Here is a 24293-nt window from a genome sequence, read left to right as displayed (position 1 = left end):
AAAGGATGCTTCGCCGTGGTGTGCGGCAGCTGCTAATTAAATGGAATAAGGGATTTTGGTTTGCCTTTTCCATAGCTCTTGTATATTTTATGATTTCCTTTTGATGCGGTCTAGGTTAACTTCCCCCCCAATTCGTTTGTGTGTTCTCTCGGGCAGAAAATGAGCCACTAATAATTAAACTTCGCTATGACATGCTACTAACATAACAAAGACAACTTTTGTTGTGGTAACTGATCGACGCAGTGTATTTCAAAAACTGCAATTGTGTCAGTCAATGGAATGTGTTGACACCTTCTAAAATTGATAGAAAAGCGAGGCTGAGTTATCCTAACTAAAGTACATCAATTTTTTTCATGAACAAAATTATTTAACAAACATTTAGCTGGATAAAAGTTGTGATAATTTTCATCGTTTAACTGCTGTGAAATATGTGTTTCCACATTCAACTAAGCACACTGGAGTAAGATGAAATTTTGCACTCCATAAACGTTTCCTTATTAAAGTGTAAGTTTCAGTGATCTTAATTATAATTCACAATTTGTTTACGCATTCACGACAATTTTGATACAAAAACATCTGGTTTATGTTGTTTTATTATTTTTCCAGAGAGTCTCACCGTTCAACTTTGAAAATCTCGTTTGAACTTGCCCCAATAGACCTTAGCGTCAAAAATACAACTTTAGATTATTTTGTTTCGTACAGTTTATTATTTAAGAGCGTGAGTTTTACTGTATCATTTGACCCTTATTGCCATTTAATCTCTATCATTCAAGGTGCTGTCGCATGATTTTCATTACTTGTTGATTGTTGAAGAACGTTAGATGAGTCAATATGTACACACTTAGATTATTTTACCGAAATCTGTGAAATTTTACCAAAATCTAAACAGCTGAACGTTCGGTAAACAGTTCGGTGATTTTTCACAGATTTCCTGTAATTTTTCACCGAATATCTGTGAAATATTACAGGAAATCTGTGAAAAATTACCTAACTGTTTACCGAAAGTTCAGCTGTTGAGATTTCGGTGAAATTTCACAGATTTCGGTAAAATAATTTTAATGTGTAGGGGAGATTGGACACACTTGATCCCTTGTTTTGATTTTGAATATATCTCAGCGAAAAATCGCAACATTATGCTGTTTTCGCACAGGTTCACAGGGAAATATAGTTTATATGTTTATAAACACTCAAAAGGCTCCATAATTATGTGTAAATTCCCAAAAAATACGCTTTTTTCAGATATATGTATAAAAATATATTTTATTCAATGGGAGGAGAATTGATCCTTCTTTGATGACATGTATTGAATTAAAGGAGAAAAAGGAATTTTAAGAATTGGGGAACACTTGGTCTTCCCTTTTAGGAAATGCATTCGAATAGTCCGTCATCGGCCAACAGTCGTTCTAGCCCTGTGTGTGGCTGTGGAGAAGGTTCATCCTACGATTCCAGCACGGCAACTAGTCGTCATTCCACTAGTGCTGGCTTAACTGTGGTACGCACTGCTATCCCTAAATTGCCCGAGACGAAAATGGAATCGCTCCATGACTATACCGGAAATTGCTTCGGTACGAGTAGACAATAGTAAGACGAAGGGCCACTCGAATATTATTTTTTTATATATCCTATCAAAATGTAAGGGGCTTATGCACGAAAACTCCTGAACTACGTATAAGATTGTTAAGTTTTGACTACGACGCAGTGATCTTAATAGAAACCTGTTTTGACCGGATTTACCAGATTGTGAACTTTCGACGCACTACCAAATACTCTGCTGTGATCGAATCGACTCTTCCAGTCAATTATCTAGAAATGGTGGTACGCTCAGAGCAGTCAAATGTTTGCATCCGTTGTAAAACTGCGACCAGCTCTCCACCGCTCAACATGTCGCATGCCGTAACTCTACGGAATATTTCGGAGATGCCCTCGAGCGATGATATCATCAAGTGCACTGGCTGATTACCATCTCCATCACCTAGACTGCAATTTTGACGAGGATATTAACGGTTATCTGCCTTCTAATTCATCAACTGATCAGGAGGTAGCTCTTACTGAAGAAATGCTAGCTAACGGTCTAACTCAGGTCAACACATATGTAAACACAAACGGAAGGCTGCTTGATTTGGCATTCACGACCGATCCAGTTTTTGATCTCCTCGAACCAGCGATTCAACTGCTTATTTTTTATGTACATCTTAAGCCAATAATTCTTAACCTCAATGTTCACTTTAATGTGCCCGATCGTCATTGTTATGTGGTGTTATGTCCCGAACAGAGGATAAACCGGATTCTACAGTTATCCTCCGTTCTTTCTGAAATACTGCGTATACTCTCTAGCATTCCCAATTTCCTGTATATTCAACCATTCGTTTCTCGAGGAGACGTTCTCCATCATTTGGGAAACTGCTGCTATCGTACCTATTCACAAATCTGGCTGCCATAACCACGTTGACAACTACCGTGGTATTTTGCTCGATACTGCATTAGCAAGACTGTCGAAACCTTAGTGCACGGAGCACTGTACAGTGTTGTTCTACATTTGATATCGGAGTTTCTACACGGATTTATTCAGCATCACTCTACAACCACGATGTGCTACACAAACACGCTGTTCCACGAGTCTACATAGATTTTTCAAAAGCCTTTTAGATGGTACCTCACGCGCGTGCCTGTGACAAACTAAATGCTATTGGACTCCCTGATTGGTTGGTTGACTGGATTCGGTCTTACTTGACCAATCCTAATGCTTTCGTGTGGTTAAATTTTGCTCGTTCGGAATCGTCTTCAATTACTTTCGGTGTGCCGCAAGGCAGTGTGCTAGGACCATTAATCTTCGTTTTGTTCGTGAACGATTTGGGCACACGCATTTCATCATTGAAGCAGTTGTTTGCTGATGACTTGAAGATCTATAGCATTATAGCTTCCGTTCTCGACTGTCTAGCACTTCAGCGAGATATTGACAGATTGTTGCAATGGTGTAATGAAAATGGAATGAAAGTAAGTATTTACAAAATGTAAAATAATTGCATTTTCTCGTTGCTTTACACATTGGAATCCATGGATGCCGTTGGAACGAGTCTCTTAAATTCTAGATCTAGGGGCTACGATTGACTCCAAATTGGGGTTTAACGATCACGTGGCAGTAATAACACTAAAGGCATATGCTATACTCGACTTCATACGACGTGACGCTTGGCAGTTCACGGATATCTCGGCACAGAACACACTGTACTGCACTCTAGTTCATTGCTGCTCCCGTCTGAGCTCCGTTTCATACCTCACTTATCATAAAAGTTGAATGGATACAGAGGCTATTCATTAGATTCACACTACGCAATCTGTCATGGTGCAACCCCTTACATCTAAATCTGGTCAACCCGTTGCGCTTTGATTGACTGGGAAACATTGCATGGAAGGCGACAAAGGATTCAGCAACTGTTCATTTTCGACTTACTTGGCGGAAATTTTGACTGCCCACATTTGCTACAGGAAATTCCTCTGTATGTAGCACCTCGGTAATTACGAAGATATCCCCTTGTTGCTGTACCTACACATAGAACCACCAACGGCTAGAAAAACCCACCAAACTCATGCCTGAAACCTTCAACGACGTTGGTGTCCATTTTTTACAATTTAAAAGAAGGTTTAAAAAAATAGGATTAATAATAGAAAAAGTAGTCGGTACGATTAAATCGAAGACGAAACAATACATAAATATTAATTTTTCCATGCATCTTATGGTCAGATGTGTAAACATTCTGAAGAATCAGATCTCCACAAACAGACTTTTAATTTTTCACATTCATATATCAGGTTTAAGTTTGGTTTGGGTGATCAACCGTCTGGTTCTCTCACTGAATTTTCAACTTCATATCAAACTGTTCAAATGAAACAGCATCAATTTGATGATAATAATTGATTTTACTTATGCAGAGTTTGGAGTTATGAAAATTTTATTCGTTTTAGTTGTAAATCCAAACAAGTTATTTAAAAATTACTTATTCTTTTTCTCCTTCTTCGTCATGCACGCATTTCAAGCTTATTGCTTATCGTATATTAGCTTATTGTCTACCTTCAACAAAGCGTTCTAGATGCACTTCTACTGTTATTAATTTAGAGTATAATTGTGTGGCATGCGCAATCATACCCTATGCCCAGGGATGTCGAGAAATTTTCCAACCCGAAAAATGCCTAGACTGGACGAAAACCGCCGACTGAGCTAAGGGAGATAATTTTCATGATGGCTAAAAAAACAGTCTAAACGAGTGAAAACATACACTGAAAATAAAATTTCGTTTATTCAACGAAATCGCTCGTTTGTTCTACGAATTTATTAGTCGTTTTCTGCAACTAAATGGATTTGTACATTGTATGAAGCTAGTTTCGTTAGAACTGCCACACTCGCTATCGCTACACCCAACCAGCGCACTATGGGCAAAAATGGGTCCAAAATTACCCAAAATTCAATATCTCAACAGCACGCTGAATTCCGGCCATGAAATACAACTTTTCCGAAGGGAAATCGTCCGGGGAATCAATTGCACGTGGTCCCATAGACCGGAGAGCCTTGTGGGTATGTGTTTTGGACCATTTTACCCCATTTTCCCCTACTTTTTGGAGGAAATGTTTTTTTTCACAGCTCTATTTTTCGTAAAACATAAGCACTTTATGCATGGTTTTAGAATACTATGTCTTTAAACAACAGTTCATGAGATATTAGGGGAATACGGGGTACACTTTATAGAAGAGTAAGGGGTTGAAAATACATTTTAATGACTTACGTAAAGAATTAATAATACTGTAATATACGTCATTAAATACATTTATATAACCTAAAAAGCGCAAGTCGCGGAGCTTATACAACTAAATACTGGTCTTATAACATGTTTTGGAAACATCATAAAAACCGGCGGCAAAAAAAAACATCAAAAAAGAACTTGAGCATGGGATTCGATCACTGGTCCTTGGCGTGGTAGACTTACTACTTCCTAACTAGACCAACTCCGCTTGATGAGAGGTTTGTTATAAGTATCTATCATGTTCTTGCCAATGGCATGAAAATTATATTCTCGTTCAACACGCTTTCAATCCGTCATAAAGATGTTTTGTTAGCAGCAAAGCGTACATCTAATTGCCAGAGTGTTATTTTAAAGTATTTTCAACTCCTTATAAGACAACCTGCACATTTTCAGTTATATTAATTTATGAGATGTCATAAACAAGTGTTTTCAACTTTCTTTATAACAAACCTTCGAATACCTCATAAGAAACTGTCAATCACTGCGTGAAGAGACAGTCCGGCTCAATGGCGCCGTCAATGTTTACGTCAATCTGGAAAGTTCAGAATCTCTTCAAGAACTTTATAAATTCAACTAAGATTGATTTTGTATACGACAAGTTTTATAGTGGTATTAAAACAGTAAGATACACGTTTAAATAACATTTAAAGATAAAAGCAAAAGAAAACTATTTTGGAAAATGTTGAATCTAGGAAGTATGAAAAAAAACATCTATAAACCTCATATATAACGTGGGATGTTTTCTGCATCACTTATAATACATTTATATAACAAGCCGTTCTAAATATTTTTCAAAAAGATGTTTTATGTGTTACTTGGGTAGCATTTGTGTACATAAAATCCCAGAGTAAGTAATGAGTAAGCCTCGAGAAACTTTGCATCATTGGTGACGTCGGATAATAAATGTAGCCGAGAAATTCGGAGGTGCATTATTGCCGGAAGTCGTGATTACTATGGAGGTCTGTTAATTTCTCCCCGTACTAAGTGTACCATGTACAAGAGGCTGACAAGACCATAGATCTCTATGGGCACGAGAAGTGGACAATGCTTTTGCGGATTGTATGAAAATGGCGTATGGAGGAGAAGAATGAATCACCAACTGGCGGATCTCTATGGTGAGCACTGTATCCAGAAAGTCGCTAAAGCTGGAAGAACACAAGGTAAGACACGTTGTTAAGAATGCCAGTCAACAATCTCGTAAAAATGGTGTTTGCCTCGAATCTATCCGATACAAGACGCAGAGAAGCACAATGAGTTAGGTGGTTAAAAAACTTCAAGGGACAACCCTATGGTGACGTGGAACTACGTGGTCTTATATAATAAATCTTATATGTAAGGGACTGTTCATTAACTACGTAGGCAGTTTTTTTTATTCTTGACACCCCCCCTCCCGCTGCGTAGACAATTGTCGATACAACAATTTTAAAATTTGTATGGGCCGTGGATAGTTGCGTAGATGCGTAGAAATATATCTGATCGATTGTTGATAAAATGATTGAAATTGGTCCAGGGGCAATTGAGTTATTAATGTTCAAAATCTTTCATAATTTTGTTACATGTTCCATTTTCAATTTCCCCACAGTGTACCCCCATATAGAAATCACAGACGTAGTCCTACGTCAAAAGTGGAGCATGATACAGGAAGTGCACGACGTTCAAAAAACTGGAGTCGAGCTTCCACAAACCGAGTCTTTTGGCGCATCAGTACACAGTGGGCCAGGAATTAAATCTAGCAGGGAAACATAGTAATGCTCTGGTATTGCCTTCAATTGGGTTAACGTCTTTAGTGAAGTTTCGTGGAATAATTAGTACTAAAATTTGGTGGATAAAAATAGTTAAAGTTTTGGCCGCAGAGATAGCACAACGATACAATCTTTTTTATTTCGCAAGTTAGAGGTTTTAAAGGGCGAACACGAAATTATTGCGACACATTCAACAGACCATTGGGTAAAAATCAACCAAATTTTGCACACTTTCTCATTGATGTGTATTGTGTACATGCTGTCAAACTCGAAGTCGTGTTTTTCGATTCAACGAAAATGGAGGTGAACCAACGCGAGTTGAGAGAACAAATTCTTTCCAAACACCTGGAATTTCCTGACCTGTCGCACCGGCAGTTGGGAAAAATGTTGAACATTCACCATTCAACCGTCTCCAGAGTGTTGAAGCGGTTCCAGGAGCGGTTGACGTTGGACCACGGCAAAGGAGCTGGAAGAAAACCGGGACTGGAGAACAAAAAGACGGAAGGAAAGGTGAAGCGGATGATTAAAGCAAATCCCAACGTCTCAAGCCGTGATTTGGCTAAAAAGATCGGCATGTCGCAGAGCTACGTCCAGAATGCAAAGAAGAGAGCTGGACTACATACATACAAGGTACAGAACTTCCCAAACCGCGATGAGCGGCAACAATCGACGGCTAAAACTCGGGCACGGAAGCTCTACGAGAAGATGCTGACAAAATATGGCTGCTGTGTGATGGACGACGAAACGTATATAAAAGCCGATTTTAAGCAAATTCCGGGGTTGGAGTTTTTCACCGGCAAGAGCAAGTTCGATGTGGACGACAAATTTAAGAAGAAGAAAATGTCGAAGTTCGCCTCCAAATATCTCATTTGGCAGGCCATCTACTCTTGCGGACTGAGGAGTGAGCCTTTCGTGACAAAGGGCACAGTAAATGGCGAGATCTACAAATCTGAGTGCCTCGAGAAGCGCCTTTTGCCGTTCTTGCAGCAGCACGACAAAGCTCCGCTATTTTGGCCAGATTTGGCATCATGCCACTATTCTAAAACTGTCCTGGAGTGGTATGAGGCCAATTCTGTCCATTTTGTTCCAAAGGACATTAATCCGCCAAACTGTCCGGAGCTGCGCCCGGTGGAGCAGTACTGGGCAATAATGAAGCGGGAACTTCGGAAGAGCAAGAAGACAGTCAAAGACGAGAAGGATATGTTAAGAAAATGGAAAAAAAAACTGAGAAACTGGTACCGGATGACACTGTAAAGACTTTGATGGAGGGCATCAAGCGAAAATGCGTTCAATTTTACACTCAAGGCTCCATCGATTAACTTTTCTTTTGATTTTTGAAGTAAATATATGTATAAAACTACCCTAAAATTTTGGTTTGATTCTAAACATTATAAAAAAAATTGACATGACATTTTCGGTGTCGCAATAATTTCGTGTTCGCCCTTTATGTCTTCAGCAAAGATGTAGAAGGTAGAATTTGTTTGTAAAGTTGTCGAAAACATACAAGCTGTAAAGCTTCAAACAACTGAGATATACGAAGTTTTTAAAAATTTGCCTGGAATTCACGTATTTAGTATTATTAACTAAACTAAATAAACAATCGTTCAAAATAATACTTTTATCATTTTCCTCGATCGGTTGGAGTACTGAAAAATATATATCACATGAAATTTGAAAAAATACATGGTTTCTGAATGAATTTTCTAAGAAAAAGAAATTCAAGTGAACGCAAAATTTCACAAATTATTCAAAAAGTACATCAAATGCACTTTAATGCTTCAAAAATGTCAGAGGTATATTGAGATTTATTTGAAATATTTGGATTTGACTCAAACATTATTTAAACAAATACAGCAAAACTATTCTGTTGCTTTTCAATATTCAAATTATTGCTATTTTTGAATTTTTGACAAGCATATGAATAGTTTAGATTCGTTTCCAATTTACGTTTCTAACGAAATTTTAGAGATCTCCCACAAGTGTAGATCATTACAGAATTCATTCAAATTTGGCACAGTTGTTTTGGACCTCATTATCAGGGGCCAGACATCCATCTATTAGAAACCGCGAAAGTATATTTTGGGAATTTGGTAAAATTGTATCAGACAGACAAGTAGGTTTATTTCAAAACATATATCTTAAACATAGAATGTATAGTTATTGCATGAGAATAGGTACAAACCAAAAATAAAATCAAATTTTAATAGATGCAATCGCGATTCACCGAAGGGAAATCTTTTATAAAGCCATTCACTCTGTTAAAATCCATACAAACATAAAGTCAGAGCTTCGCGCTATCTTTAGCGGAAAAACAAATCGCTAAACAAACCCAAAAGATCAATGAACGTTTTTCCCCAGGATGGCAATCTTTGTTTTGTCACGATTTCCTACGAAACGGTGAAACATCTCTCGGGCAGATCTGACCGTTTGCCGGCTTGGAAAAGTTTATCCCGATCAGTGACAGCAGCAGAGACATCCTTCCACTAAATGTCCGTTTCGGTACTGAGCACAGCTGCCTAGCATAATCTTTCGTCTACACTTCCCTAGCATTTTTTTTCCACTTTGCTAAATCGCATCAGTTGTGCTGTGCTCTGGTTGCCTTTTTTTTATCGATGGCTTTTAAACTGTCTAGCAAGCTCGCGAGTCTATTATGAATATTATTCAATAAATTGAGGCCATAAAATTCAACAAACATAAAAAGTCTAACGAAGTGAGAAAAACCAGAATGAATATCTCCATTGCTTTGTCGCACAAAGTTGCATGGGAAAAGAGCCTTTATGGATCAAGATATTTTCCACAATAAAAGGATATTAGACCTTTTATTTATGTTGACTCTTCTGAGGGAGCTATATACAGTTTTTTGTTGACTCGTTTCACCTAAGCATGAAAAGGGTAAGCGAAAATCGAAAGTACAAATCTCTTTTCTAATCTTTTCCACGCAAGGGCTTCCTTCACCGCAAAAGTGAACTTCTTTACCAGTTGGTTGAGGGCTTACCAACACTTCCTATTGTTAGTTCCATCAACCCTCGAACTCTCGCATCCAGTGTGAAAGAATTTTCCTCGACTGACTGGTCGGGTGTATGACTCAATTCGACGCTTATTGCTTCGACATAAAATTACGTTAAGGGAAATTCGCTTACCGGGGAGATGTTTCTCGTTGAGCGGTTGGAAAGGGTGCAACAATGGCTATAAAATTTACGATCTTTCGTGGCTTAAGTGGATGGAATATTAAGAGTGATCATTTGTAAACAAGCTTGTTAATTTAATTTTCGGTGTTGAACATCGGATTGCGTCAGTGGAACTTTAATAAAACATGTCGATATTGACCAAAGGTGCGTATCGGAGCTCAGTTCGTAGAGGCGCAGTTATAAAGCAAGACCATGCTGGGTGCGGCGGGGGGGGGGGATATCAGGTTCGATCTAGGCTTTTCGAAACATTTCTGGGCATAGAACATCATTACACACTAGATTACACATTACAAAATGCATACATAAATGGTACATTGCAAAGTGGTCCAAAATAGGAATTTAGCCGGAATAGTAGTCCTAGAGATTTTGCTGTAGTATTTAGACGTTTGGTGTCTTTGGTGAAGTTTTTGTACAAAGTCCCTTCGTTTGGTGGGGCAGGTGGACCTCAAAACAATTTATATTAATAACTTTCATATATTTGAAAATAAATAATATCTTTTAAAATTATAATATCTTTAAATATCTAATTTTAGTGTAATTTGTCAAATGTGAATTAGGGTGTATCTGAGATATGTAGTTTTCAGCCCTAAATATTTTGATTCAAAATTTGTATAAAAGTCGTGCTCAAGAAACTTTTAGAAATTGTAAAAATAAACATTTCTGTCGATTGAAGCGAATTGATATCTCTTAAAGACCATTAACGTTTTTCTCTAAAAAATACGCCCTTTCAAATGTTTAAGAAACAGCATGGAGCAAACGGATTAAGGATCTAAAGTTACCATTTGAAAGAGCTTAACTAAAATTATATACGTAGATTCGTAAAAACTAGAGATATTTAATATTTTATTCTCGTATGAAATTACAAAAAAAACTTTGAAATTTCTTATAATATAATTGGGTATAACTTTTTTTAAAGTGAAACAGCCCATTTGTGTAAGCAAAACACACGTCTTAATACTTGATATTCTCATGCATTTTCACGCACTCACACCCACCACGCCAAAAATTAATTTAAGCTCATAAAAACAGCTCAAACGTCATTTGATAGTATGTTCATGCATGTTGTGTTAGTTTTCCATCCACTGATGCAAAAACAGCAATAATAACAATGAATAATATAAAAATATAAAACAATGGATTTATGAACCAGAACATTCATCGGTGATTTTTGCACCGTTGAATTTTGGAAGGCAAAACTCTTAGGTGAATAAACTCACATATGAGATTTTAGTGTTTGCGTTTTTACTAAAATTTATTACAGCATAGACACCTTTCTCAATCAGGCATAAAGAACAATTAAAATCAGTACGCAAGTAATCGATATTATTTGCTTTTCGTCAATAAGGTTCGTCCATTTTACCTTTTCTATCTTGTGAAGCACGCTGCATGCTCGTCAACATTCAAACGTTAGAAGAGCGTCGTGAGGTAGCTATGGTTTGATTTGAATCAAAGCTTAATTTGTACATACGTTCTCGGCAACTGCAAAATCGAAATATATTTACAAACTGCCATGTGCTAAATTTCGATGAAATTTTGTCTGCTTACAATAAGCATTGGGAAACTGCTGACTTTACAATTGCAAAAACCAGATTTAAGCTATATTTTAATTCTTATTATTAATAAGACAAATATTGTGACAAATTGTAGCAAAATGGGCCACATCTAATAGATTACAATAAATAAATAAATAAATGAGTATAGCAACAATAAACATAGTACCTTTCATTAAGCGGTTGTTGCCTCCAGTTTGGTTCAGTAGTGGTTGCTGAGAAACATGAGTCTTCCAATATTTTAACATGTCAATAGTTTAGTCTTATATTTAATCTTAATTTCAGTAGGTTCAGGTGAGTTTGTTTTTAATGTATGTTTGTATTTATTTCAATCCTGGGTTCTAGCAATTGGGCCACAATACGAAAATAGACCGAGCTTTAACGAACACTTTTGCATTTGCGTTATGGTTGACATGTTTGTTAAATAATTTATTTTACCTCTCTTTTATATTTTCAGAAGAGCCTGTAGACGACAACAATTCTTACCTTTTAGACAAAGGTAAGTTGTAACGGATGTATTCTTAAAATTATGTAGTTGTAATATTTCATTACACTTCTCTTGATTACTTATACAATTTTTTACAAAAAATCCATGGTACATTCGATTCATATGACTTACTGTCAGCACTTCACAACTCAATAGTCCACTAACGGTATGTCAAGTTAAAGAACCATAGAAAATTGAATTTCAATGCTACTGCTGCACGCCATACTGCAGCACGTGAGTGGCGGTCGTTCATCGATCTTTTTTTTTCTTTTTCTATTCATTTATTTCATATGTATCATGACAAGAAACCCGTCATACCGTCGCCACCAGATCCAAAGTGCAACCTCTGCATAAAAATGAATTTTTTGTTGTTTTTACCGATAATTGCACTTCGCACCCATGGCCTTTTTTTTATACAGGGGGGAATCTGCTCACAGACACCTGAGAAGGAACTCAGGGTGTGGGGATGGGAGAATTTCAATCCCGACCCACTAAACCTTACCCTGTGCGCTTGGCCCTTGACCTCCCCGGAACCGCCCGAAGGCATTACTTCGTGGGAGGGGGCTGCTGTAGCGCTACGGCACCTCTCTAGCAATACTCTAACGATCTAGTCGGGCAGTAGGTAACTGCTGCTCGGCTCGCCACTGTCGTTGTAATACCGAAACTATGTGGGTGGAGTCACCACCGCGCTCCTGTTCTCGGTGGTACCACACATCCTAGGAACGATGTTATCCGGACTGGTATCCGCTCCGCATATCGCTAGCATAGCGCTCGATACTGGCTCGAAACGTGGACAGGCGAACACAACGTGTTCGGCGCTCTCCTCGACACCAGCACATGTGGGGCAGATGGGAGTACTTGCATGTCCGAACCTATGCAGGTAGCTCCTAAAGCAGCCATGGCCTGACAGGAACTGTGTCAGGTGGAAGTTTACTTCCCCATGGCGCCTGTTGACCCAGCTTGATACGGAGGGTATCAAGCGGTAAGTCCACCACCCCTTCGCATCCATGGCCTAATTTGTCTCGTATGTCCACTCAGCTGTTTGTAGTCCAAAGTCGAATGTGTTCTGTTTTCCCCTTCTGATGACATAAATTTGCTGCATCTATCCACCCCTTGCGGGACCGGACACGTCTTTTGGCCACTAGATTCTCCTTCAGAGTCCTGTTTGGTTGCTTACTGGCCCGAAAAGATCAAAATCTTTCTCACTGACGAATCCTTCTGCCGGTGCTTTGGCTGGCTTTGAATTTCTTGGCGATATCATAATCCGACAGTCCTGGGTTTGCCCAAACCGTTCTCAACACCTTCAAATACAGCTTCCGATCCTTAGTTCCTGCTTTGATCCTGCCGATCGATAGTATGCCACTCACGGAAACTTTTAGCTACACACGGTCGATTTAGCCATCTTCAATGACTTCGCGATTTCTAAACCTGACCACGCCGGATTTTCCAAGTGGGTGTCCAAAATGAATTTTCGGTTCGCACCTTCTTTTAAACAAAATGAATCGTGACGGACTTTCAGCTCGGAAAGAGGAAACATTTCAAAACAAACTGCTGTCAAAACATTCCAGAACCGACCGCTAGAAGCACTACAGTAAAATAAACAGTGAGTCCAGATATTAAATGACTCAAGCTTTAGAGTATGCAATTGTTGGAGCTTAAAAGCAAAAGGTGCGTGCAACAACTGGGCTCTGTGACACATTCAAAAGATCTATTATATAAATTGCAAATGAGCTCTGAAAATATTTCATGAAACACAATCGAAGATTTATTGAGGAAATACTACTTAGAAAACGTGTTCAATATAGTAAATTCGTTAAATATCAAAAAGCGTGTGCTTAGCTGTGCAACAATTTGCAAATTACCCTCATTAGTTTCTCCAACAGGATATGTAGTTAATTTTGTTGCGTGTTTTTATCCCCAGTTTTAAAATAGTAAGTAATGAATGGTTTGCATCTAAAATACAGATTTTTTTTTTCGCAAAACTGCCAAATGCAGTATCTCCTCACTGTTGTTGTTGACAGTAGATTCGATGTCCTATAAACTACACACTAATTTTACACGTGGTCATGTTAATACAACTAGTAGCTCCTCCACATATTGCGTTTCTTCACAGCACATATTTGCCCTATGAGAGAAAGCAGCCTCCAACAACCACTATCATATTGAAGAACTTTACAGACTATTTATACAAGTTGTAATTAAACCCTTTCAACCTTAACCATTCATAAAACTGTGCCTGAAAACTTCAGCCAGTCTGTTCTCAAATCTCAACGCTGAAAACCTACGAAAATCAAATCAATCTTCATTCAATTGGTTTCACAGAATAAAAAAATCTCAAAACGTATGCTGATTTTTATCTTCAATACCTCGTTATAACTTTTCCCAAGCTTGATAGGAAAAATAAAGAACAAGTACGAAAACGAAAACTCAAATGTTCAGTCATCCTTCCTGTGCCACACTGGGTGCCGTAGAATAAAAGAGCCGAAGCAGTTCTATCCATGTAAAAACTTCAGGGGTGAACTCTCCTCGACATAAGTCGTCCATTATCCGTTGCAGTCAAACTGAAAGCGGAAAAGACCAATACCAAATCCACCCTGGTGGAATCACTATCCAACGACGATGGAACAAAACTTTCTCTATAACGTTAATTTGCATAACTTTCAACAGATTACGTGCTTAGTTTACGAAAATCAAGGTTAAAAACTTAATTGCTCTCGTTCTTTCGTTCGCTCTTGCCCTGCTTCGTGGTATTCATTTTTGAGAACTCTCCACCACTTACTTACTTGATTCGCACTCATCAACTTCACCTCAATGCAAAAAGAACATGCACATGCACATGCTTACGTTAAAGGTAAACGCAGGTCTTTCGTCTGTTGAAAACACCATCATTACTAGGAAGTCAAAGATGAATGCACTTAGACGCTCTATTTAACATTCCTTTAGTGACGTTCAGAGTACTTGGTCTGTTCAAAAGAAGCGAGAAGGTAAAGTTTTCAATTTTATACCAGCATGGTGATGAACTTGCACAGCAAAAAATTAATTTTGATAACACATCAAAGTGGATACACTTCAATCGTGTCAAAAATATGGTGTAATATAACTTGCCAAAGAGGACAAAATTATCATTGATCCAGTGCATGAACTGACATTAGGCTACTTTTACTGCATTTGTTTATTTTGGTGGCCATAAAAATTGCATGAGATTTTTGACATGATTAAAGTGCATCCTTTTGGATGTAATAATATATTTTTTTTGCTGTGTGCTTCTCTAAGAAAAAACCAGCACGTTTTCAATCTGGTATGAATCGGTCAATATACCAAGGCATTAACGAATAAGTTGCTTAAAATCATAATTAAAATGTTCATATGATTCTTGTTTTCATTTTGAAATGTATGAATTTTAATTGTCAATCGACAACTGTCGATAACGTCAACGTTAACGTCTGCAATGGTGAATTTGCAGTTCAGACTTTATCGACGGTTATCGATAAACAATTAACTGTACAATTTAAAGGTCTGAAAAATTTACCATATTTTACTTTCTTGGAGTTCCCTGAGTTAAAATGAAGAATATACACGTAACGTTTTTAGGTACCACCCTCTTTATACATTATTTAGGTATGTTTGCGTAAATTACGATGGACAAGATTCCCTCTTCCATCTTATAAAGCAAGGTGCATGATCATCAACATTTAAACATTAAATGAGCGTCGTGATTTTCCAATGGTCTCATTTGTAAACGATATAGTTTCGCATCGTTTTGATTCAGTAGAACTCGCATCAAAACTATTTTTTATGTACCTTCTCGACATCTGCACAATCGGAAAAAAATAACAATTCACCATCGTACAAATTACGCTAAATTTGGACCCTTAAATGATTACTCGCAACAAGCACTACGAAACTATTGACAATGACAAAAAACAAATTTAAACATCACTTGAAATTAATTCGTAATATTAACACGTAAAAATAGAATATTATTAAGGTAAACACTGCTTAGTTTATTTTACGTATTATTTTCTTTCATTATTATTATACAAAACAAAGAATGTAAAAAACGGTCTACATCTGATTGACATCAATAAATAAATAAATGAATATATAAATATATCTAGGTCTTATACTAACCGAAGCATGTGGAATTGATGCTGTCAAACAGTATTGGTTTAGGAAATTACTGTAGGAACCTTTTTAAATAATATTTAAAAAAAATCCTGATGTTTAACTCCTAGTTAAGGCAATTGTTTCATTTGGGCACCCACCACACACTAATCCAGGCCTCCGTCGTTCGGTAAATTTTGAACTACAGAGCTTTTCGGTAAAAGTTTAAAAATCAGTGAAAAATCCAATTTTTAGAAAATTTATTCCGAACTTGTACAGAATTTGTTCAGTTTGTCCCATTTATTGATGAAAAATAAAATTTATACATTTTCTTGATTTCTCACGTGTAACGGTCATTTGAAAATTTTACCGACTTGTTCTGCTGTTCAAAAACCCGGTAAAATCCTACCGACTTCGGTGATCTGATTTAAGTGTGCATATAAATTTAAATCAATATAAAACCACAGTAAGCAACTATAGAACGTTGTGGTTTCCATGTCACTTTCATCAACTCATAAGATAGAAAGCAGTCCAAATCCAATATTACGAGCTTGTAGCAGGGTTGCTTCCACTTACTTGCTTTAAAAAATGATTTTTGGAATTATGAATTATTAGATATTATAATGATAATTTGTACCTGTACGTTACAAGAAGAACTTGAAAGAAGTATGGAAAAATGTATGGGAAACGAAAAGAAAATATTCAGTTGCTTGTCAAAAACTTGGCTGATAAACGGCTTTTTTTTATTTATTCTTTATTATAGAGATTTTTAGCCGAAGGCTAGTTCATCTCTTTGGTAAACGGCTGGACAATGCGTACCATGGATATTTCGTGTATCTGCAGGTATAAATTAGACCCCACTAGCGGTCCTCAGCCTCTTGTCCAGTAACTCCTATCTCTACCTCCCCGCGGTGCCGGCTGGGGTATGAGTAGCCATAGGGAAGATTGGGTAACCAACCCCGGTGGGACCTTGGTCGTATGCTGACAGGGAAGGGGGGACTCCTCTCTCCGGAGAGTGCAGCCTTCGAACGTCTGTTCACCATAGAGGTGCGGCTCAAAACGGCGTCTGTTCTCCATGTTAGGAGCGGATGATCAACGTCCTGGCGCCAGCGTAGGACTCTAAACAGTGCTGTGCCTTACAAACCAGCCGTAAAAAAAATAAAATTACAGGAAGCAAGCAATGTAAATACGGACCGAAACAATCGGCATAGACCCAAGCAACGAAAACGGACTAACGATTGGAAACTCGGAACATGGAACTGCAAGTCTCTCAATTTCTTGGGAAGTACCCGCATTCTTTCCCATTTATTGAGGATCCGCAAGTTCGACATCGTAGCGCTGCAGGAGGTTTGCTGGAAGGGATCGTCGGTACATATGTATAGGGATGGTTATACCATCTACCAGAGCTGCGGCAATACACATGAGCTGGGTACAGGTACATATTACCGATATGAGCAGAAAAAATTCAAGACAGCTTTTTTAAATGTTTTGAAAAAATGTTCCAACAGTAACTTTCCAAAAGAATACTTTTCGACAGTAACAATGCCACATGCTTTGGTTTGGCAATTCAGTGCAAAAATACCAACATGTATAAGGAGCGACGTTAAAACGTGAAATTTTAGGGTATACAATACCGGATGAAAGTATGTAACATCATGATTTTTTGTTCTCTCAGAAAATGTTTAATGAGCTGTAGCATTCCAGGATGTTTCAAATTTTGGCTGCAGGTGAACAAATATTCAAGGTTTATCGTTATAGTTTTGAATAAATCACTCAATGAGATAGTCCCGTTGATGATTTCAATGATCATTTTATACTTCTTCTTCTTATTCGCATATCCAGCTGATTGCTTATCGCATATTAACTTATTGCGTGCTTTCAACTTAGTGTTCTAAATGCACTTCCACAGTTATTAATTGAGAGTTTTCGATGCCAATACCAATGCATGAACTTGTATATTGTGTGGCAAGCACAATTATACTCAATGCTCAATATTTCCAACCCGAAAGATTACCTCGACCAGTGTAACATGTGCATCACACATGTTATGAAATCCTTTCAGTATGGCCCAAAAAGACCACACCAGCAGTATCCATTTCTAAGAAATATTTGTTCCTATGCCATCGAACTGCCTATCCAATAAAATGCAAATGGGTGCATAAGCATGGTCAATGACTCCCAACAGTTCCCAATAATTCTGACAAGACACAGATGTGTCGTAATCATATTTCACGCGTAGACAAGCGAGCTTGTTGTTAAGAGCCTTCTCCACATTTTCTCATTTTCTCTCTCTTCGCTCAAAAATAGTACCGATCACTGATTGGTGATCGAGTAAATAAGAAACATACATAACTGATTTCCACTACCTCCTTAGGCTAAGCAGGGTAGCTTAAAACAATTGAATAAACATTCTTAACCAACCATCAGTTGAGTACGCCCGTATTTTTACCACTGCCGAGTGATGACAGCCGTCTGTGCTACAAAGTGTTAAGCACCATAATTACACCGGACTGGGAATCGAACAAGCCGCCTCCGGCTTGGTAATACCGTGCCTTTACTAAGTAGGCTATGAGGCCCCCAACGTCAAAAACCTCCTTTCATTTGAAGCAATTGAAGCATAAAACATCACAAACAACTTAGATTGTGTCGGCAAGGAGTCTTAAAAAGCTCACTCCACAGTAATGAAATGCATTTCACGTAAGTTCACATTAAGAATATTGTTTGGCATCAGTTCTTCATGAACCCACGTCCCGAAATCTTGATGCATCTAGACCATGTTCTAGATAATTTTATTCATATAGTCTAGCTACAATACAGTACTTTGTAGTTCTTCATCCAAAACCTTACCACAAATACTGATATGAAAAGTTATTCAGTATATACGGAAGCCATAGAACCTCTGATCTTTCTTGATGCAGACCACCCTGCTTTAGACGTCCTGATGAACCTCCCAGCGCCAGTCGTTTTTGAGGATTGTTCCATAAATAATCGTACACTGGATTTCCGTCGAGCCGACTATGTTGCGATTAGCGCTGCTATTTCCGGTATCGATTGGCGACCATTAGAATTAGCTGGATGTGTTGACGATGCCGTTGAATATTTCAGTCAAATGATTTGTGATATTATGGATGAATTTGTACCTATTGCCCGCCCCGCACCAAAGCCACCGTGGTCTAACGTACACTTGCGTCGACTGAAACGGTATAGGGTTAAATCGCTACGAAGATACTGGCAAAATCGTTCGTACATTACGAAGCAGGAGTTCAACCGCACAAGTAACGACTATAGGAAATGCAACAGATTTCTGTATCGACGATATGTCTTCCGCACGCAATCATCTCTTCGCAGAGATCCAAAGCGTTTCTGGTCGTTTGTAAACTCTAAAAAGAACGAAGTCAGTTTGTGAACTGACAATGGGTTCATCTCGGTGAGCAAACCGCTGAATCTGAAGCGGAGAAATGCCGCCTTTTTGCTCAACATTTCATGAGTTCGTTCAATGAATCTTCGGCCTCACCAAATCAAGTCACAATTGCTATAAGCGATTCTCCAACAGATGCATTTGAGCTCCGTCCGTTTCACATCAGTGAACCTGCTCTTCAAAAGTTGAAACTCTCGTTTGCTGCCGGGCCAGACTACATTCCTGCGTCCGTTCTGAAGCTGTGTTCGGAGTCGTTGCTCCCTCCTTTGGCGAAGTTATTTAATCTGTCACTACAGGAGAGTAAATTTCCTGAGGCGTGGAAATTTTCGTATATGTTCCCCGTCCACAAGAAAGGTCATAAAAGGAATGTCCAGAATTACAGAGGAATCACATCACTATGTTGCTGCTCCAAAGTATTCGAGATTATCATCAATGAGGCGCATCTCCACGGCTCAGCATGGATTCTACCCAAAATGGTCAGTTACAACCAATTTGACCGAATTCGTGTCGCTCTGCGTTCGGACAATGGACTCTGGCGGACAAATCGACGCGGTTTACACTGATCTCAAGGCTGCATTTGACCGAGTAGACCTCAACATTCTTTTGAGCAAGCTAGAGAAACTCGGAGTGTCTGGATCCTTCATCTCGTGGTTCATATCTTACCTTACGAACCGTTTGCTTTGCGTTAAGATTGGAGCTTCTCGTTCTGAAATGTTCACGATCGTTTCCGGCGTTCCCCAGGGAAGTAATCTGGGACCCCTTTTGTTTTCGCTTTTCGTCAACGAGCTTTCGTGTCTACTGCCACCTGGATGCCGGCTATTCTACGCTGATGATGTCAAAATGTATGCGGTTATCAATTGCATCGCTGATTGTGAGGAGTTGCAGCTGATTGTGGATCGTATGCAGAGTTGGTGCTCCCGTAATTTCTTGATGCTCAGCATCAACAAGTGCAATGTGATATCATTTCAACTCAAACAAAATCCGATAATATTTGATTATTCCATTTCCGGGCAACCATTAGAGAGGATTAGCCAGGTGAAAGATTTGGGAGTAACACTCGACTGTGAATTGACCTTCAAACCGCACTACAATGACATCCTGACTAAAGCTAACAGGTTGCTTGGCTTTATGTTCAAAATATCTGAAGACTTTCGGATCCACTTTGCCTGCGGGCGCTGTATTGTTCATTAGTACGTTCAATCTTAGAGTATAGTACTGTCGTCTGGTGCCCATACCAAGCATGCTGGAAAGCCAGATTTGAGAGTGTACAGAGAAAGTTTGTTCGCTACGCGCTTCGTCATCTGCTTTGGCGTGACACGGCTAACTTGCCGTCTTACGTGGATCGCTGTCTTCTGATTGGAATTGACACCTTGGAACAAAGAAGACGGAACGCTCAAGCTGTGTTTGCTGCTAAAATCATTACCAGCGAGATTGATTCCCTCGAATTACTTCGGCAGCTTTTCTTTTACGCACCTGAGAGAGTGATTAGACAGCGTAATTTTGTACATCTCGCAGCTCGTAATCGGCAATATGGGTTGAATGAACCTGTCCGAGCCGTCGCTAATGCGTTTAATGACGTCTATGCATTGTTTGACTTTAATGTGCCGTTAACTGTTTTTATTAGAAGACTGTCCTGAATTAGAATGTGTCCTGTTTTTGTTTTAATTATACTTCTTTAATTCATTAAGACAACCATATGTCAGATGAATCATTGGAACAATAAATAATCAATAAATAAATAAATACAGAAAATTAGTAGAAAAGATTATTAGAAGTAATCGTCTGCAAACATTGTGTGGTCCTTCTCATTGTTCTTCATCATAAGTTCTTTCAGTCGATGCGTCGTCGACTTTAGAAAGCAACCATTCAGTGATGAGTGTGTGAGTGATGACCACGTTTTGCGTCCATTGTTGCAATGGAAGGGCTCTGCGCCGTTGGCGATTCTGCCATACAATGAAACCACTGGAAGCGGATCCCGTTCTGATGGAGGAGGCTTTTTGAATAGCGGATGATAAAATGTTTTGTATAGTGAACAAGAATCCTATGCTAGTGACGCCGGTGGTGTAGTGGTAAGCGTGATTACCTCTCACCCCATCAGGCCTGGGTTCAATCTCAGTCGGCGCCGCCGGGGTGTTCTGAGGCATAACATCTCTGATCACGCCTTCCTTTGGAAGGGAAGTAAAGCCGTTGGTCCCCGGTTCATGAGTTGATGGGTCGATAGGTAGGGTCCAGGTGTGGGAGCTGCCTTCCTGGCACGTCGGTAGCATTGGTGCTCAGCAAGGAAAACAAGATCGACGGAAAAAACAAACTAAAGAAAAAAAAAAAAAAGAAAAACAAATCATGGAAAAAAAAGAATCCTCGGCTCTGTAAAGTTAATTAGATTGAGCCTTATCAAATAAATGAATGAACAAACAAAAAATAAGCATCCTCTTTCAACTTTTCCTGTTGCTTCTACAGTTCTCTTCTAATTCTCTGTAATGCTCAATTGGAATTCTGCCGTTAAAAATTCTCCAATTAATTATTTATAAAATACGCTATAGAAACCTCCGAGTCCCTTAGAGTTGCCATGGCATACGTTTCATAATGGTCTTGGAATCCAACTCAGAATTGTCTTGGAGTTCTCCTGCAATTTACTTTGAAATTCTGCCTAATATTATCTTCGAATATTTAGATTGATTTTGCTAGCCCCGTTTTGAAAATCTTTTCTAATGTTCTATCAAACCCATGCGTTTTTCCAGTGATCTTATTGCACCAAAGTATATCTAAACTATTCATCTAGAAGACGAATGAGAAAGATGTGGATTTACGGTTATGTGGAGTTATTGAAAGATAAAAATCTGATGCGAGGAGGTGCTGACAAAATCAGGTTCAGTGCTGAGATTTGTCATTGTCATTGACAGACTTTATTGACGATATTGACAACTCACTGATAGACTTGATCTTCAAAAACCTTTGTCAAAATCCCATTCATTTTTTCGTCCGTAACAGAGATTCACCTGGTAACAAAATGTGTAATTTCGTGTATTCTGAGCAGGCATGGAAAATCATTTGCATTCATTTCGTGCATTCATTTACATTCATTTGTCCCTAACTTTTTTCATCAACAGAATTCCACAAAATGATATATAGAATTTTTGTAGGTTTTATTATTAGCTACAACTTTTGTTAACAACTCAAATCCGTATCTCTTATGAATGACGAACCAGAGCGAACAGAAGTCACTACTGTTTTTCAGTGAATGTATTTTACATTCACAGAAAAACAGTGGTTAGTTCTGCTCGCTCTAGTTCGTGTTGCATAAGAGATACAGACTTGAGTTATGGAAAAAGTTGTAGCTAATAACAAAACCTACAAAAGCTCTGCACACTATTTTGCGGAACGCTGTTGGTGAAAAAAATTATAGGCGAATGAATGTAAATGAATGCATGAAATGAATGTAAATGATTTTTCATGCCTGATTCTGAGTCACATTATTGTTATCTAAGCAGTTCAGAACGTAGATGTTTCTGCACCTTAACGACTCCATATAATTGTTTTGCTTAAGTCATTTAATTTCGTTTCAAATTTAGCTAATACAAAAATCTACACATGTTCGTACGAGTCAGTGACGAGTTTGCCTTGACGATGACTGTTAGCTCAAATGAGTGACCAAAGCATAATTTTCAATATCACCGTGGATTGTTGAGATTTTGCAGCACTGATCGGGTTATTACTGTATTACTAAAATATCCACGAAATTCTCTTCACGATTTTCTTGTAATAATTTTCCAAGTCCTCATTCCATTTTCGTTTAAATTTTTTTTTTGAGCTATACATATAATTCCCTTGAAATAATCCTTAGAATTGTCTTCTGAAATTTTGTAAAGCTCTCTAAAAAAATCCTTTTTTCCCCAAATTCAATAGAACTATCTTCATATTTTAAATCGAGTGTTCAATTTGAGTGTTCAAGGTTCATATAGACCGATTTTTTTTTTTTTTTAATACAGAAATAAAAAAAACTAACGATTTTAATATGAAAAAAACATAAACATATTTTTTATCTCTTAATTATATTCACTTTTCAAAAATCGGCCTTCGTCATGCACACGGTACCTGTTTAACGAGTCTTCACCCAAAAAAATGAGTTACTCTGGAGGGTTACTCTGTGTGGAAACAGAATCCAAGGCAGCTTCTGTAACGTTAACTGCTCGGTGACACACGCGAAACCCACTTTTCTTTCTTGCGCTATTTTGCTCCGTCCGAGTTCAATGAGGCCTGTGGGAGGAGAACGATCCATTTCTAGCCTCTTTTCTCTTGGACTATTAACACCGATGAACAGGAATCTTAACCTATGGGTTTGTGTCCAGTCGTATACCAGCTTTTGCTGCTACCACAAGCGTGACTCTGGTCAAGTATCCGTCACCCTTTTGGAATCCACTTGTACATATTTCCCACATTATGTGGGTCTTTAACTCTTTTCGATTTTGTTGCTGTTTTGTTGTAGTAAAGTGTTATACCCTTGCATACATTCCGTCGATGTTAGTGCCTTGATCGCGTCAAACACACTAAGTGTGGACCGTGCGACCTACCTACCATATGATAGCAGTATTAGGTTCTTGATGTTTGTGGAAGGCGCTATAGTTTTCATTGAAGACACCGAGACCCGTCTATAAAATATATATTTTACGCGATTGACGTTTTGGTACTTTTCAGTAAAAATACGTGGGATAATAATAGTTCGAAGTTGATCTGGAATCCAATGAATCGCTTGTTTCATGGACAGATCACATTCAATTAAGGAACTGCGATTGATGAAGTGAGCACGTTCTGGAGTATAACAAGGAAGACACATATTGTGTGTTTAGCCCAAGAATATCCTAAAATTTTTGCAATTAAAAGTGTGTTCGGCAGAAACGGTTCTGGACAGGTGTTACACTTGCCAGAACCTCGAGACTCATGTTATGCGTTTGAGAGCATACAAACGAAAGCAATACGTAGACAACGATATTTAAGTCGTTGCAATTTTATT

The 24293-nt window shown here is 38.3% G+C and overlaps 1 protein-coding gene across 1 annotated transcript in view; it reads left to right on the top strand.

The window, feature by feature from the left end:
• The window catches only part of LOC135701758 (lachesin-like), a 105378-nt gene that overhangs the window by 31757 nt on the left and 49328 nt on the right, over positions 1 to 24293 (top strand). Inside the window, exon 2 of the mRNA XM_065222685.1 lies at positions 11734 to 11775. Within this exon, the coding sequence (XP_065078757.1) occupies positions 11734 to 11775 (42 nt within the window). The remainder of the gene's footprint in view (positions 1 to 11733; positions 11776 to 24293) is intronic.

This window comes from Ochlerotatus camptorhynchus, unplaced genomic scaffold, assembly GCF_037179485.1.
Source record: "Ochlerotatus camptorhynchus isolate MF236.1 unplaced genomic scaffold, CSIRO-AGI_Acam_v1.1 ptg000176l, whole genome shotgun sequence".
Lineage (NCBI taxonomy): Eukaryota > Metazoa > Arthropoda > Insecta > Diptera > Culicidae > Ochlerotatus > Ochlerotatus camptorhynchus.
This window is presented reverse-complemented; position numbering and strand designations above follow the sequence as displayed.